At 34.1% G+C, this 18,214-nt stretch overlaps 1 protein-coding gene across 2 annotated transcripts in view; it reads right to left on the reverse strand.

The window, feature by feature from the left end:
- Positions 1-18,214, reverse strand: part of Art7 (arginine methyltransferase 7) — a 41,221-nt gene that overhangs the window by 14,448 nt on the left and 8,559 nt on the right. For both annotated transcript variants that reach the window (XM_081746268.1, XM_081746267.1), the window contains exons 4-7: positions 9,649-9,798; positions 6,864-7,085; positions 3,150-3,394; positions 587-901 (exon numbers count right to left, since the gene is read on the reverse strand). In XM_081746268.1, coding sequence (XP_081602394.1) covers positions 587-901; positions 3,150-3,394; positions 6,864-7,085; positions 9,649-9,798 — 932 coding nt within the window. The remainder of the gene's footprint in view (positions 1-586; positions 902-3,149; positions 3,395-6,863; positions 7,086-9,648; positions 9,799-18,214) is intronic.

The raw sequence follows: 18,214 nt of genomic DNA on the forward strand, positions 1-18,214 counted from the left end.
TAGACCCAAGCTACACATTATAAAGTTGTATTTCCAATAAAAAAAAAAAAAAATAATTAAAGTGAATGATATCAAAATATTGGTACATGGAAAGTCGGAGCAGGTTGTCCCAGTATTATAAGGTACTTATGATGAGTTTTTAATAGTGTGTTCACATAGTTTATTCCTCTATTAGAGGGGGGAGGGGGGGGGCATGGCGGCTCAGTGGTAGAGCGCTTGGGGTTCCTGGTTCGATTTCGATCCCTGGCCAAGTAAATATGTGGTGGACAACATTCTCGGGGTACTCCCGTTTTCTTCCAAATTCTCATTCCACCAACTATTCCATCATTCATTTTCCTTAATCATCTGTCTCCCTTAGCCTAACGGGCATAATCGTAGGACGTGTAACTAAAATATTTCGTTCCATTTCATTTGTTCCTCTATTAAACTGTTTTATTGCGCAAATTCATATGAATATTGACATTTGCATAACCTCACACTTGAATTCATTTTGACATTGTAAGTACATAAGTCTTCACTGAAGATTTAACCAAATACATAACTAAACAGATTTATTTAACTAAATAAGCCACAGTAACACACTTACTTCCCACCATCACCAAGAGCGAACCACAAGGTAAATTCATCATGGCAGCTGATTAGGTCTATTTCATCTCCTTTCGTGAACTCAATTTCCTGCGGAAGGTAATATAGCGCCTGCATCCAATGATCTCGCCAAGGGAGTTCTTCTGAATTTGGATTCAGCCATGTTGGTGCGCAGCTTAATATAATTTCTCCTTCAGTATCCATTACCAGGTCCCACCACATAAATACTACTTGAGCTACGCCACTATTTACTGCCTTTACTTTTTGGATACACCTTCTCTCTTTTGGAATGGCACAGGACTTGCTCCAGTCAAACCTTACAAAGAGATCAGATTTTACCCACAAAAAAACAATGAAATTAAAAAAAAAAAGTTTATATTTACATAAGCACCCACAGGAGCAAAGCAAAACAAACGGAAAGTTTAAACACATCAAAGGAGATTTTTAGCAGTTTTTGATGAACTTTAGTTATTAAACCTAGAGCATATTTTTTTTTTCTTTTGCAGAAAATAAGCCTAATATGGTGTTAGTGTAGTATTAGTTACAAACTACACACACTTTCTTACAAGGCTGTCTATAATCTTTATTATAAATTAACTAGAAATGTTAGTTTCGGAATTATATCACTTCCTTCTTCAGACTAATTCTCCAACTGAAATCATAAATAATATTAGAGAAAAAATGATGTAATATTATTTATGATTTCAGTTGGAGAATTAGTCTGAAGAAGGAAGTGATATACTTCCGAAACTGTAACATTTCTAGTTAATTTATAATAAAGATTATAGACAGCCTTGTAAGAAAGTGTGTGTAGTTTGTGTTTAAGATGGACACAAGGCCTTTTTTAACATAATATCCATACTATTAGTTAGTGTTTCATTTTTAAAATCAATCCACAGCACAGTTTTTTCGGCATAGGAAATCCAGTGATTCCTTAGATGAGAAGATTTATTTATATAGACATTTCTCAGCATGACTGACATCTACGGCCTTATCCATTACGTATGAGGGATGACGTCCCTCGGTGACTACATTATCCGGAGAAGGAAGGAAACGGCTTGGGACCTGTATAAACACGTTTTTAAATGGCGTCAATTCAAAGATCCGAACTTAACGTACATAAATGTTTTATAATGTCATACTTGCGTCACAATACACCTCTAAAATATAATCATTGCATTGAAACGTTAATATTAAAAGAATCGAAGAGTTTAAGGACCTCGGGGTCACTTTTGACAGCAAACAGCAAACTAATATCATCCAACTATGTTAAAAAAAAAAAAAAAAAAAAAAAAAAAAAAAAAAAAAAAAAAAAACCTGAGCAAAGCTTATAGAAACCTGGGTATACGATAAGAACTGAAAGGGATTTTAAGGATCAAGACACATTAAAAACGTTATATCGAAATCGTTAAATCGAAACTAGTAAACGCTGCCGAAATCTGGAACCTTGCAAGCACAACATACAAGTGCAAAAAAGAAATATAATCAAAATTCGCCAATGACTTTGTTTTCAAAGAGGTATATATATATACTAAATTTGAAACATACCAATCTTTAACTAAACAACTGAACATTCTTTTCCCTCGATAACAGAAGAAAAGTTCGATTACTCAGGGTATGTAAATATTGTAAATGGGCATCCTTACCTGTAGTATTCGTCTTTCTATAAATAAATAAATGTTACGTACAATCCCAGCTTTTGCCTAGTGTGAATGAAGAAAATCAGTTACTCAGGATGGCTGGCCTAAAAAAGCTATTACACTTCTTCGACCAAGTGTCACCACCGGGAATCAAACCCGGGACTACTCGCACCAAAGACGAAAACGTTAGCGACTACACTAACCAGGATGAGACGAAATACTAGAGTGCAATCGAATATTAATTATTCTGCACTTAATATTCTACGTTTTGAGCAGTTTGGCACAGATTATTATCTATCTATCTATCTATCTATCTATCTATATATATCTATATATATATATATATATATATACACGTTATAAGCCGACAGCTTTTCCCACAGGCTTCCATGAACATAAAATAAATCAACACGAAGACAGAAAAAGGATATCTGCAACTATGTTACAGTAACCCATCTCGATTTTATTTCCATAGTAAAGAAACACATAGATAGTTGAACAAGGACATCTTACTGTAATGTGAAGTGCTTGAATAGTAATCTTATCAATAAAAAAAGGTACTCAAGATGTACAAATTCTTATAGATCGCGCAAAAAATTACATTGCACGTCGAATCCTCGCTAATAACTGACAGAATTTCAAGATTCATGTAAGAAACAGTTACATTTATCACTAGCTGCCGACTTGCAACCTGCTTTTCGAATCCTGTAAGAAGACAGACACACAGAGAAAGAAAGAGAGAGAGAAAGGCGCGTTATTTTGCGATTTTTCCTCGTGTTCCTCCTTTTGCTCATATATATATATATATATATATATATACACTCCTGGCACATCCTGAATAACCAACCACCATAATCATCATCGACAACCAAACAAAATTACTACGTGACGACTTTTAAGGAAGTAATGTATCGCAGTACTTACTTAAGGACTGGTAACGGAGGAATGATAGTCTTGAATTTATCTACTGGGAGTTGACTAAGCTGAATATCATGTACTGCCGCAGCTCCTGGGCACAATGCTATTTCTGGAGGTGTAGTTAACGTAATTTGCTTCCCATCTTTCAGTTCAAAATGAACTGAGCTTAATTTATTCCACTTTTGGGATAAACTGCTTTCAACCACTTGGGCATACACAGTAGCAGAGGAGGGGACTACAATACAATCTTCCTACAAATGAAGTGTGTGTGTGTCAAGTTAAAATAGTAATAATAATAACAATAACGACAACAATACATCAATCATAGTCTTAGTTCAGAATTTAAAACACATTTAATTAACTTGAAAATATTAGTATGTCAACATACATACTACAGTGACATACTATTATTATACTGACAATCACAACGTCAAGAATATTATGGCCCAAATATAAAGGTAATAATAATAATAACGGCATACTATTCTTTTCCATATATATTATATAATTTTAAAAAATGAGCTTGTAAACTGAGACTTGACGAACCTGAAATTAATGCTGAGAATACGACCACAACTCCTACTTTGCTTGGAGACCCAGTGTTTACAAATAATGAACATATATGACTGTTAAATTAAGTATTATAAGAAACAAGGGAATCAATCATTTTTCTTCACTTCACATCCTATATGAGTGCGAATTCAAGTAAAATTCGAAGAGTGAAAAGGTACGAGTAGATTGAGAATCGAACCAAATGAATGTCTGTGTACTGACTTGAAGAGTAGAATGGCCGAGTTGCAGATTACGTAGGATTCGATTCCCAGCAAATCTCTCACTACGTATCAAATTCACCCTTATGGAACATAGGTTGATTTCTCTGTATCTCATACAATATTAGTAACAATTTAGTGTACATCCCACAGTTCATATTACATTATTATACTGAACTGTGCGTTTTCTAAAATAGGTATATACGATTTCTTATTTTAAATAAAACTGTAATTTATTATAGGACTTCACCTATTAGTAGGGACGTGAAGTTTTCGTTTTAACGATAACATCGAAAACTTGAAAAAGGCAAAGTAAAGTGTATATATATATATATATATATATATGATAGAAGGCTGTTTTTGGTGATTTTAAATCGCGAAACAACGCGAATTTGGGAATTTGGTACTGTTTTTCAAAATAACACCGAAATGCATTGCATAAAGCGATGTATTCACGAAATTGACATGTTAGCTGGTAATACTAATAAAATAACACTAGTTTCTTTTGCAACAAAATGTGATTCACAGAAGACTATCTGTCTTGTTATTTTTAGACCGGTTGATTAGTGAAAGTTTGCCCCTGAGATTTTGCTGCCTGTGCTCTTGAAGCAATATCTTTGCCAGCTTCCAACGTTGATTCTGAAAGATATTTTTCAGAATACAACTCCGTAGTTACGGTAAGAAGGCAAAACCTTAAAGAAGAAAATGTGGAAATATTGACAATTTTGTCCTTTGAAAAATAAGAAACATTGAAGAAGCTATAAATTCGCCATTAAGTGAAAATGTGTGTTGATAATGAAATGAATTGCGTTTTAAATAAGTATATTGTGATTTTCTTTTAAAGCGAAGAAAATATAAGAAACACTATGCTATGAATTGCGTTTTAGATAAGTATACTTTTTTTTTAAGTTAAGAAAATGTTAAGAAACACTTCAGTGTGGTTTTTAGTCGATATATGTATTCAAATCACACATTAAATAAATACAAGTTTAGGAGAGATAGAGCCATATATATATATATATATATTTTTTTTTTTTTCTCACGAGGAAACAGATTCAAGTGTGACACGAAATTGTGGACAAGTTTATGCGCAATCGAAGTATTTTTGTGAACAATGAATTCCATTAGAGGGGAAAACCCTCGATCTCAACCGTTCCGGAAATATACAGGGGTAAAGGGAAAGCTGGTGCTCTGATATTTTGTGGATTTTCGGCTATATTGCGAGTGAATATATTTGAAAATTGCATTTAAACGTTAAGAAAGATGCACCACAGCGAAAAAAAGTGGTGTTGAATATTGAAGTAAGTAGCATAGCTTTTACCCGGTGCCAGAAAAAGTAGGGGCTATGAGGAATAACAAACGTCATTGACGCGAAGAACAAAATTGTATATTATTTGTTAATATATTATATCTTTAGTTCGTAGAAAATTAGAAAAGGTGATATGAAAATGTATTGATTATATTGCCAAAGGAACAGGGACATTATTATGTGAATAAAAATACAAGGTTATATTCTGTGCAAAAGCGCTACAGAAAAATAAATCAAATAATATGGAGCATAAACACGTAATTTAATTTTTTCGATGGATCGTTTCGATTTTCACCCTAAACTATTATATAGTAAAACGCACTTTTGAGTCATTTTTCGTTCCGATCGGTTAATATTTGTAGAAATTATAAATCTTTGGAAAGATCGGACGGCCACCATTTTTTACATTTTTCATCCTATTTAACCTGATGATGCTTGTATTCGATTCAGCGTACCAAGAAACCTATATATAGACACCTTTCACGGCTATTTCAGGCAACAATGGAACTCCATTATTTTCGCTTTCTCCCTCCAAAACATTCTTCTAGAATTTTTATGGACTCTTCGGTTTTGTAACCCTTATGTCTAAGACGACGTATTACTAAAGTTTCGTGGATGAAGGAATTCTTCATTTTTAAGCATCTATTTACTTGTATTATCGCTATATATTCAAAAATTCGCAAAATATCGGAGCAACAGCCTTCCCCCTATTCCTCTATATCTTCAAAACTGTTGAGATCGAGGGTTTTCATTCATGGAATTCATTGTTCACAAAAACACACTTTGTGCATAAACTCGTTCACAATTTCGTGTCACACTTGAATCGCTTTCCTTGTCAGATGGTAAGTCCAAAAATATAATTTATTCTTTTGAATTTAAGATGTGAAAATTTAAAACTATTCGTTTCATTTTAAAATTATATTTTATTTTAATTAGCTCTCACAGACCACTTTCTCTACGTTTACAATATACTTACCTTTCAAAACAATTACAGAATAAAGCAAATAACCCCTATTTGCTTGTATTAAATCGCGAAAATATAACACTGATTTCAGGGATAAAATACAACGAAAACTTCATTCACGTCCCTACCTATTAGTTACGGTGTCAAACGGGGGAGAGGGTGAGGGGGATTTTCACAGTATATAAGGAAACTATATTGAGGGAATATTACGTATAACAAGAGCGGGCAAAGAATGCTTAGGAAAAGGGACGCAACTCCATTGCTAAAGGTTTGTTTATAATTATTAAAACAATGTAATAATGTCGAGTTGAGATAATTATGAGGTGGGCGACGGGTCAGAAGTTTATAGGCATACAAATTGGTGAGACTAGGTTTACTTATATGTAACCTGGTGTACCATACACAAAACAAAACGGAATAGTGTGTGTACGGTGAAATACCCATCTTCTATTTACATTTGCATACGCTATCTAATAGAGTAAGTTCTGGCGCTACTACTATTGGTACAGTTTAACAGTACCAATATATACTTAGAAAAAACATATCAACAAACTAGAACGAAAATGTTAATACAACAACTAAAATAAGAATTACAGGTCTTGCTATAAACTAGATATGCTTACAAACAAGTTTAACACTCAAACATCAATAATTGTGCAGTTTGAAACAGACATTACCTCTAGAAGCTCTTGTCGTGCATGATTTAATGTTGCAATGGCTCCCTCTCCAATAAGCTCTGTATCAAATACTTCTGTGACCAAGATGTTTGCTCGATGTTCCATATCGCAACCTACGCCAACAGTCAATTCTGTCGATCGTTTCGCTATAAGATGGATTTTTGACGATAAACCATTGTCTTTCATTACCTGGGCAGCACATTTTGCCATAGGAAGGAAAGCCTGTGAAATGAATATATATATCAGCCACCAGATATTGCTCAAGGGCAAGCCACAATTATTTTTATTATTATTTCTTCCAAACCGGAAATGTTAACCGTAGAAATTTGTTTGCTTGGGCTTCTACCTGAATTCACCCCTACCTTCCAGCTATGTTTATTATTGGACTCGATTTTTCATGGCCCACTCCATATTGTAAATATATACATTAGATAAATAAAATAAAGAGTTTATTTGTGTGTCTTGTCTGTGTGCGGCCTGGGGACCAGACGAAGATTTTATTTTTCCTCAAAATTCGAACCAGGAGGATGACCGATATTAGTACCAAATCCATAGCTTTCTTCGCGGTCGCTGAGATGAATGGTGATACTCCCAGAGGCGTTGACTTCCAAATACAGCCCCCATCGGCTGAGAGCCAGAGACTTTTTTTTTCACAATTCGAACCAAGGGGTCTCAGGGGGTGTTTACAAGGATATGTAAAAGTAGTAGAAAATGACCGATATTTTTTCCTTTCGTTGTTCAGTTTGTTTATATGGATATTTTATCTGACTCATGCGAAGAATGGGTATTTCAGCTAGTATTAGAAATAATAATAAAATAAAAAACTAATTTAAAAAATAAATAATAAAAAAATTAACGTTATATATGGATCAATTACTCATTCGTATACGAGTAATCTTGTAGCAGATAAAAGGTCTTAGAGCTTCACTCTCAACTATAACCTTGCATTCGTCAAATAATAATAATCAGCACAGAAAACTTGGAGCTGCTTCACACATGTCCAAAAGATGTACATATATACTCACAGAATGCTTATCATGATGGAGGGTAGGGAGAATTCGGACAATAGAAATGATAATTCTACATGTCATTTGACAGAACTCCTGATGGCCTTCTCAGAACTACTTTCAGTTTCACTGCAATCCATTTTATGCAGAAGTTATAACGAATCATTTGGTTTGCCTACTTTTAACATTAAAACCTTCTCTTTGTTGCTGCTCTTACTGGAATTATGCATAAACAAGTCTAAAAAGTTCATCAAGGACATATTCAACGAAACAGCATCGTAAATTTTTGGCTCCTTGACCACTAAGGTTCATTTACAAACACAAACACAAACACAAACAAACAAACAAACAAACAAACACACACACACACACACACAAACAAACAAACAAACAAACAAACAAACAAAAAAAAAGCTGGTACAGTGAATAGCAGTTGATAAATCGCGATATATCAGGGTTGAAAATATACCAAAGAATATGATCCTTTTCTGCCAGCTATGAGACGTGTATGGTTTCGGCTCGGGAAACTTGAAAAAAATCTTCGCAATGTGAGATACTCCAAGAAGAGTTAAACGAAGAGTCTAATACAACTAGACGATGTGTTACCGATGAAGATACCAGCAAGTATCTAAATAATTAACATAATCGCTATTTTAAATGGAAGGTTAGTACATTTTTATTCAATTGCTAAGACATGAACGTTATTTGAATATTACCACATATTAAAAAAGCTACAGTTTTCCTTTTAAAGAGTTTCCAACTACTTATGAAAACGTTTCCATACTGATGATTTTGATTGAGGTACTTACTATCATTATCATTATTTTGTAACTATGAGAACAAAGAAAATTTTAAATTTTGATAATTATGTATGTAATTTTTGTTAATACAATATCCAATTCTTTGCCTAAATTGTCTTTCCCCGCATTCAATTAAACGTTTATTGCAGAATGCTTCAAATATACTTCTCTCAATTAATGATCTAAGTCTTGTGTAATGCCTCGATCTAAATAAATTAAATAAAGGAACTGATTCCATTTATCAGTTTGTAGCAAACAATGAATATATATATTTTTTTTTTTTTTTTTTTTTTTTTTTAATACTCTTAAAAGATAGCATTTACCAACTCAAAAAAAGATGTTCACATCTAAGCACACTAACAAGACTAAGTAACAAGTGAGTTTCTTTCAATTTGTTTAAAAGTTTATCATATAGATTGTCAAAAATATCATTTAAGATTTAGCCTGAATTCATCTATTAACACGGAAAAATCTCTCACGTCTTACAAGAGTTATTTTGTTAACAACCACACACTAAGTGTTAAAAGATGCGTGTAACGATTTCGACATAGATATGACTAAAAGAATTACTGGCACCAAGATTATGGAGCATATTTGGAACTCGAAGGAAAGTTGTGAAACTATGTCAGTACTATCGAGGTACTTAACTCCACAATACATAACATTCAGGAGTCTAGGTACTATGAAGGATTTCATTCTCAACTGGGAGAAGCATATTTGAAACACTCGACACGAAATAAATAAATAAAAATGTTAACGAAGAAAGTAAATTTAGACAAAGAATGGGATATGTTTAAAAAGCATTAACGAAAATAAATAAAATTTCAGTTTCTTTCTCCACGTACACGTCTTTTCTTTAAACGTTCCAAAGAACAACTTATACATTTCAATGGTGAGTTTACATTTCCCAACTACACAGTAAAGAGCCATTTCTGTAATTAAATTCCATAATAAATTGAAGAATAGTTTAATACTAACCTCACAAGCAACTACCGTATCGGCTCCACATCTTGCAGCCATCATTGACAGCAGGCCTGTTCCAGTACCAATGTCAAGAACATGAGCTTTCCTCCCTGCGTCATGCATTTTGTCAATTGCCATCTTAAGAGCTACATGATACTTTTGATTCTTTAAAAAAGAAAGACAATTTTGTACAAATAAGATGAATAAATTCAGATTCATATTTAACATTTACGTTTCTTGATTAACCTACAGACAATTCCCTCAATTAAAAACTACTTTTGCAAAACATAAAAGTTTCAATAAGTGTTCTAAAATAGTGAGAATTTTTGGAGGATAAGTTTTAAAATGAGAAATATCTTTCAAATATAATGAAGAAGACAGCATGGCAAGTATGTAAAGAGAATCTTGATAGTTCCTTCGGAGGTCCACCCACTAGATGAAGATGCCAGTGCAAGGAAAAGGAAAACTTGATCATAATTAAAAATTAATAAACCAACGCAGGTATGTAAAACAACTTTTATTTCTATCTTGCGTTGTATATATATTATATGTATATATTGGGGATGTACCTACATAGATTTATTAGATCCAATTACACATAGGTTACTCTTTTCTCTCTCTTCACACATTATAAGAATCCACATATTATAAGAATTCATCATTTCTTCATCATCATTATCAAGTTTTTCTTTTATTAATTTACTTATTTTTACAACATTCAGCATCCAACTTTCTCACTATTCAATTTTATAGAGAAATTTGTATTCAGAGAGGTCAGTTTTGTAGGAAAACAGATATTATAAGGTGAGGTTAAAGGTGTTCATAAGAAACTAACATGCTATGGTATTGAAAGAGTTGCTATAAACATTCAGTGTGTAATTGAAGTCAATCTGAAGCAGCGACTGGAATAGATTCGTTCGAAAAACAGGAACGAACTAAACCAAATCACTGAACCGAAAAATAGAATCACTGAATCGAAATAATGAATGAATTGTCTAAAGGAAAGACTTACTAAGTTGTTTTTAGGGGAACATATATTTACATATATACATACATACATATATATATATATATATATATATATATATATATATATATAGGTGCCTTCCATTTCAACTCAGGCAAAAAAATATAAAATTGTACCATCACCATCTCAGATATTGTTGAAACTTTTTTATAGCAACTAGACATGTTTTTAAGAGACCCATATTTTTTGTTTTGTCGAAAAAAATTTTCCCGCCAAGTAATGGGCTATCAAAGACGGGGAGTACAATTTATGAATTGTAGAAGATATCGAAAATGGTCAACTTCGGAGCCTCACCATTCGGCTATGGGGACAGGTAGAGTTATAATTCTTGTTGTGGCATGTACATAGGGATATAAATAAACTATATTTTATTATAGTTTCGTTTGCGCATGCGTATCTTTTTGTACATAAATTAACAAATGAACGTCAATTTATCAGGAAAGTCGAAGTTTGCGAATTTTTTTCGAGCACTTCCGGTTCGAATTTTAAAATTCTGTTTTCGCGGTTGGTAAGACCTAGCTACCCGCTTTCCGAAAAAAATTTTGTATCGCTTCTGTGTGCAACCGTTTTGTCGCAAAAAATTCGAGAAATTGTAAAATTTTCAAAAATCGCCATTTTCTCGAAAACACCATCTTTTAAAATTCTGAAATTTTGTCAGATGGTTCAACTTTACATGAATAATAAACACACCAAATACCATTCTCGACCAATGCTTCATGAATTAACTGCAGCCTTTTAAAGTTAGCGAAGTTTCGTTAACTTTGATGTCACAGTTAGCAACACTGGGAACAATAAAAGTGCAATGATTTGATGATGTTTGTGGTTCACATTCATTAAATTAAGAATAAAATGTTTTCTTGACTGTTTTTATTATTATTTTGATCAAGAAGACTCTCTGAAATAGTAAAATGAGCCTTTCCCTACTCCTCTGTTTTCTTAAACCGAATTAATCTGAGGTGGAAATTACGATTACGAAACGCACAAATTTCAAGTTCACTTACTTAAAAGGGTCTTCGGAAACAAAATTTCACTGATTTTTTATTTTTTATTTTTTTATTTTTTACATAGACCAATAATTTGCTTGATTGGTGTCTTCTTCGCTAATAGCATGTAACCGTGCAGGTGCTCCAATAGGTGTTGGCTCACTTACAATTAGTCCAGGAATGGATCTAGGGGGAAGAAACTTTTTTATTTTATATATAAATAAAACCGATCTCAGATTTTGGAGCTGGTAGCTCTAAGTAGCAGTATTAGACCCCCCCCCCTCCTTCCAGAAGTCCGTCCTGGATCCCCCCTGCGTAGCACATTGTCGATAGTCACAAATGCTGAAGGTCCATGTGGAAGCATAAACAGCACTTCAACTTGACGTAATGGTTACCATACATATATGTATGTAACAAAAGTTTCTTTTTGCAGATTTCTTTAATCTACACTTTGAATTGCAGAAGTTCGATTTTGGGGGAAACATGAAGTTAGTTCATGGGGACCCGTTACTGCCATAAAAACTTCACCATTTTCCGAAAGTCAAAGATGACTTCGTTGAAACCAGTTACCGGTCGCATACTTTCCCTTTTTTTCCTCCGGAAGTCGGCGAATTCAGTTCCAGGCAACAAAACGAGAGTAATACCCGGAGTTTGTACTTGCACTATACTCACGAATTCTTCTGCGGTTTTACTGAGGGCGCGGTGGCTCAGTGGTAGAGCGTTCACCTCCGGTGCTTGGGGTCCCTGGTTCGATCCCAGATCGCGCCGTGTGGGCTTTGTGGTGGACAAACACGGTGCTCGTGGGTTTTCTCGGGGTTATCCCGTTTCCTCCCACTTTCTGCATTCCACCATTTCATTCATTTCTCATAATCACCGTCTCCTTTAGCCTAACCGGCATAATCGTGGGACGTAAAACTTAAAGATTTCAATTCATTTTTCTTCTTCTGCGGTTTTAATACTGTGTATCTGTGTTTGCCTAAGGTTATGCCGCGTTGCCACATTCTTGACACTCCCCCCCCCCCCTTAATACCGTTGCAGAGACCCTAGCATGGCCGGTTTCACTGCAAAACTACTGTTTTATCGGACCTGTCTGCATCTCAAACATCTTAAAGCGATTTTTAAAGTGGGATGCAGCACCATCAAAAATCACTGACACGGTTTGGGAAATTGTAGACACTTATTTTCTCGTATTCAAACCTTTTTCTATAAAATATATTTTCGCTTTTCTTCGAGTATTTTTAGAATCTTGTCTATGGCTATGAGTACATGAGCCGAATCGTGTGTTTTATCGTCGTTTATTACAACAAAACTGTCAGTTGTTTCATATTCTGGTGATAACTCTGAATTTCACTTTGCAGAATAACAGTCCAGGAAGTCCACATGAAGTAAAATAGAACTTGTGTCTTGAAATTTTATGCGGTGCTTTTCGGTAGCAATTAATTCTCTTTGGATTTTCTTGATGTAATCATGAATTACAATTCTTACAGTTAAACAAGCAATGTACGATACGAAAACAGAAAGTGGCACAGTTTTTTAACGAGATTATTGTTTTCCCGTATGGCATACGTAACACTTTCATTTTCATCAGGATCAATAATTAAAGACTCCACACTTATTTTTTCCACTCCAGGACATTCACCACATTCTTGAAGAAGACAGTTGTCATTTTTTACGGATCATACTACTAAAGAAAATAGGCCACTCATGACAGCTTCAGTACAGGCTGCACCTTTGATTCGTAGCAACACAGTAGCAGCTAACTTAAAATTTGCACAAGACACACACATACACACTTCCCTCGCAGGTTGCGGACTGACCCACTTTAGTCGAATACTGTAAAATTCCGAGTGACCCATTTTTATGTTGGGGTTGTTCTGTTTAAAAAGTCAGTAAATTTCTTTGGAACGCGTAAGAAACGTTTAGATTTTTTTAACTTTTTGGCCTTTTTCGATCACTGTAATGACATCGCACTTAATTGAGACTTTGTCTGGAGCATTCCAAATCATCACCGAGGTAATAGTTCAGACGTTTGGTAGATCATCACAATTTATTGGATGGCCAATTCAAGTAAACTTAAAATTTGTGTGTTTCGTAATCGTAATTAGATTATTTCGGTTTAAGAAAACGGAGGAGTAGGGGAAAGCTCATTTTACTATTTCAGAGAGTCTTCTTGATCAAAATAATGGAAAAAAAGGTCAAGAAAACCTTTTATTCTTCATTTAATGAATGTGAACCACAAACATCATCAAATCATTGCACTTTTATTGTTCCCAGTGTTGCTAACTGTGACATCAAAGTTAACGAAACTTCGCTAACTTTAAAAGGCTGCAGTTAATTCATGAAGCATTGGTCGAGAATGGTATTTGGTGTGTTTATTATTCATGTAAAGTTGAACCATCTGACAAAATTTCAGAATTTTAAAAGATGGTGTTTTCGAGAAAATGGCGATTTTTGAAAATTTTACAATTTCTCGAATTTTTTTGCGGCAAAATGGTTGCACACAGAAGCGATACAAAAAATTTTTCGGAAAGCGGGTAGCTAGGTCTTACCAACCGCGAAAACAGAATTTTAAAATTCAAACCGGAAGTGCTCGAAAAAATTCGCAAACTTCGACTTTTCAGATAAATTGACGTTCATTTGTTAATTTATGTACAAAAAGATGCGCATGCGCAAACCAAACTATAATAAAATATAGTTTATTTACATCCCTATGTACATACCACCACAAGAATTATAACTCTACCTGTCCCCATAGCCGAATGGTGAGGCTCCGAAGTTGACCATTTTCGATGTCTTCTACAATTCATAAATTGTTAGAGATGCAAGGGCTCGGAAAAAAAACGGCTTTTTTGGAAAAAAACTCGGTTTTTTCTGCTTTGCTTTTTTGCTTCGGAAATTTTGGGCTTTTTTCAAAACACTGCTTTAAATTGATAAAATAGACTTTGTATCGCTTCTCTATAACACAAAAAATCATTTAATTAGTGGTTGATGCTGATAATAATATAAAACATCGAAAATAAACTATGAATTTCGAAAAAATATTTCAATTTTTCTTCAACATATTTACATTATGAATTCCACAGGATTAACCAATGTATATAATAAGAATTTTTTAACCTCCTATATACAAAAGTAAGCAGAGTTGGCAAGAACCGTGGTTGTTTTTGAAAATGCCAAAAACCCGTTTTTTGGGGGATGTTTAAACCAGGCTTTTTTGGTTTAAACCAGGCTTTTTTGACTTAGATTTTTTGCTTTATGTATTTATATTACATATTCACAGAAATAAGTTTGTTTCGCCTTGATGTTATTATGCAACAGCGGGGTTATGCCGGAAGAACTCCCATAAGCTTAAAGAAGTGCGGTCAGTAAATTTCTTAAGTTGAGAATCTCCCGCCCTAGCCATTGGGAAAATCCCGTCATTACTTGAAATGTAAGACAATAACGGGAAAATCCTGTTATTGCTTTGCATGTAAAATTTAAAGGTCAACGTACCATAATCAGTATGCTAAAACTGAGGTATTAAATTACAAATTTAGTACCGGTACGTAGATATCATTGAAAGTCCAATCCAAGCTAATGTTGGAAGCTACGTAGCCAATCGATAAATTTTGCCAATTTCTATCAATATATTTAAGCAATATTGGCTTCTTTATAAAACAACACGCATTTAGGCATGCAGAAATATACAATTTGGTTTGTTTCGTATATTTAGGCTTAACATCCTTACGAAATACCGAGGTTATCAAGGAGAAGACTTTCGCTTAAACTGACATCCGAACCGCTACTTGGGTTACGCATGAAAGAAGGTTTGTGGTTCGACCGAGAATTGAACATGGGACCTTGATTAAAAGGTGAAAGGGAAATAAAACTATTGCAGGTGGTTTGATATCTGGAAACGTTACCATGGAGTTCACACGATTCGCATTTTTCATTCTTTTTATTTTTGTGGTTTAAACCAGTTATTAAAAAAAAAAAGTTGGTGTAAACCAGCCAACCCTAAAAGTAAACACTTCTTTTTAAAGAATACACAAATAACTAGCAAAATAGTATGTAGTATTTTTACTTCAAAATATTCCATACCCTCTTTTTGAAACAAAATAAAATTAAAATAAAACATAAGAGAAATACTTAGATTTATATGATACACTTAAAGGCTGCACATCTAGAGCTTTTGGTTCTGTATATTCTTGAAATTCTACAGTTAAGTTTTATAGAACCACCATCACAGTTTACCCAACCCTCAAGTTTTCTGAATTTTTAACAAGAGGGATTCAACATATCATTACGGAACTCCCCCCCCCCCAAAAAAAAAAAAGACTACGGAATATATTTAAGTTAAGCTAAATACAACTGCACAACAAACATGACTGAGTGATTAGCTTTTGCGCTTCTATCGGGAAGTCCGGGATTCAACCAGCATTCGACCATTCTGACAAAGCTTTTCTTCATTCCATCTGTGAATGTAGAAATAGTGCGTGTACTGTGAGTTGGGCGACTTCCTTTTTTATTGTTTTTAAATCGTTATTATTACTAATTACCAGCAGTGACGGTTTTGCGAAGGTTAGGGGGGCGGTTTTTCGGACTGAAGCCCGTTCCCCAAAGTTACGGAATGTCTGCAACAAACGAAATATCTATTATTTATGCCTTTACTCATAAACTTTAAGCTCCCGTCAAATAAAAATTACGAATGTTTTAAAAAACTAAACATTAGTAAGAAACCCTTCCCAAAATACTTTTCTAAATCCGCCACTGATTCTCAGTATAAAATGATTTTTAAAGTTGTATCCGGAAGATTATTGCTAAACATATAAACGAAACGAAATATTAGTTATGCCTGTACTCATAAACTTCAAGCACTTTCCAAATAAAGTTAGGACTTTTTAGGAAACGAAACAATCAGAAAAAACCCTCCTAAAGTACTTTTCTAAATCCGCTACTGATTATTTGTATAAATTGGTATTCAAGGTTGTGTCCGGAAAATTATTGCTAAATCACTTCACAGCTACAGTATAACAGAAATGTGGAAGTACGGTTTGACGGATATATTGAAAAATGTACGCTTTGACGGATAAATAGAAAAACGGGCAAGTTTAACTTTTGCGCTAGAAGCTAGAGTACTAAAAGCTCTTAGAAATGAAACACAGATGACAAACTAGAGAAGAAAAAAGATGTCGATAACTCAAAAGTTAAAATAAAGTTAAATAGCCTCTAAAATTACCCTCAAATACTACATTCTTCATGTTAGCTTTAAGTCGTAAAACATGTGCTCCATTCATCTTGATGGTGAATTTCAGAGCGAAATATCACATTCAGGTCATGGAATTCCTATCTAACTATAGAATATACTATAAGAAAGCTATTTAGATAGAAAAATCATGAAGTTGAAAAAAGCCAAAATTTCCAAAATTCTCGTTTTTTTTCCAAAAAAGCCGGCTTTTTATGTGAAAAAAACCATCGATTCAAAAAAGCCGGCTTTTTTGCATCTCTATAAATTGTACTCCCCGTCTTTGATGGCCCATTACTTGGCGGGCGGGAAATTTTTTTTTCGACAAAACAAAAAAATATGGGTCTCTTAACAACATGTCTAGTTGCTATAAAAAAAGTTTCAACAATATCTGAGATGGTGATGGTACATTTTCTGCCTGAATTGAAATGGAAGGCATCTATATAATTGTATTTGGAAAGCCGAGTGTATGTAATAGTAGACCTTTATTAGTTAAGTGGTATAGAATATGTAATACTTCCTTATGTATAAAAATGAAAATTGGTTATCTGTACGTTTGTCTGGTGTAAAATTCACCATGTTGGCTTGGCATGCTTCCAAGTAACTATCGAAAGAACTAAAGACGAGAAAAGACCGTACGCTATTTAGAACTTTTTTTATGCATATCCTAAGGGTAAAGAAGGGGGATTCAAAGAACAAGAAGAAGAAAAGGTGGTTTAAAATTTACGCCAAAAATTTAATATCTCAGGAGCTCATGTTCGGAAGATAAAACTCAGAACTTAAACTCATTTTTAAAAGCAAGTGGACATACACGTATGACTTAGAATCTGGAAAACGTATTGCGGGGGTGAGAACGATGGGTAGGAAAGGGTAACATGTATAAAATCGAAAACGACTGACACTGATGTTGAATCCATGGTTTTCGGGTCGCTGAGACGAATAGTGACATTTTCGATGCCATCTAAGTCCAAATTGAGCCCCCATTAGCATGAGGAGGGAGGATGAGAAGGGGCGAAATATAAGAAGTCCAAAATGACAGAAATTAATGTCAAATCCATAGTTTTCGGGATCGCTAAGCTGATTGGTGACAGTCCGGATGAGAATTAAGCACTAGTTTAGTCAAGAACTTGCATGTCAGCTGGAGCCGGATTTGACAGAAACAACGTCAAAGGCATGACTCGCCGTTTTTTATTCTACATTTTTTCAAATATCGTGTATACGCATTGTTTTTTTCGTGCGAAGTCAAGAATACAGAAAAATAAAAACAATTAATGTTAAGCTTAATCGTAGTTTATATATATATATATATAGTTTAGTGTCCCTTTCAGCAACGAGGTTATATGAGAC

The sequence above is a fragment of the Thermobia domestica genome, chromosome 18, assembly GCF_964235325.1.
Source record: "Thermobia domestica chromosome 18, izTheDome1.hap1.1, whole genome shotgun sequence".
NCBI lineage: Eukaryota > Metazoa > Arthropoda > Insecta > Zygentoma > Lepismatidae > Thermobia > Thermobia domestica.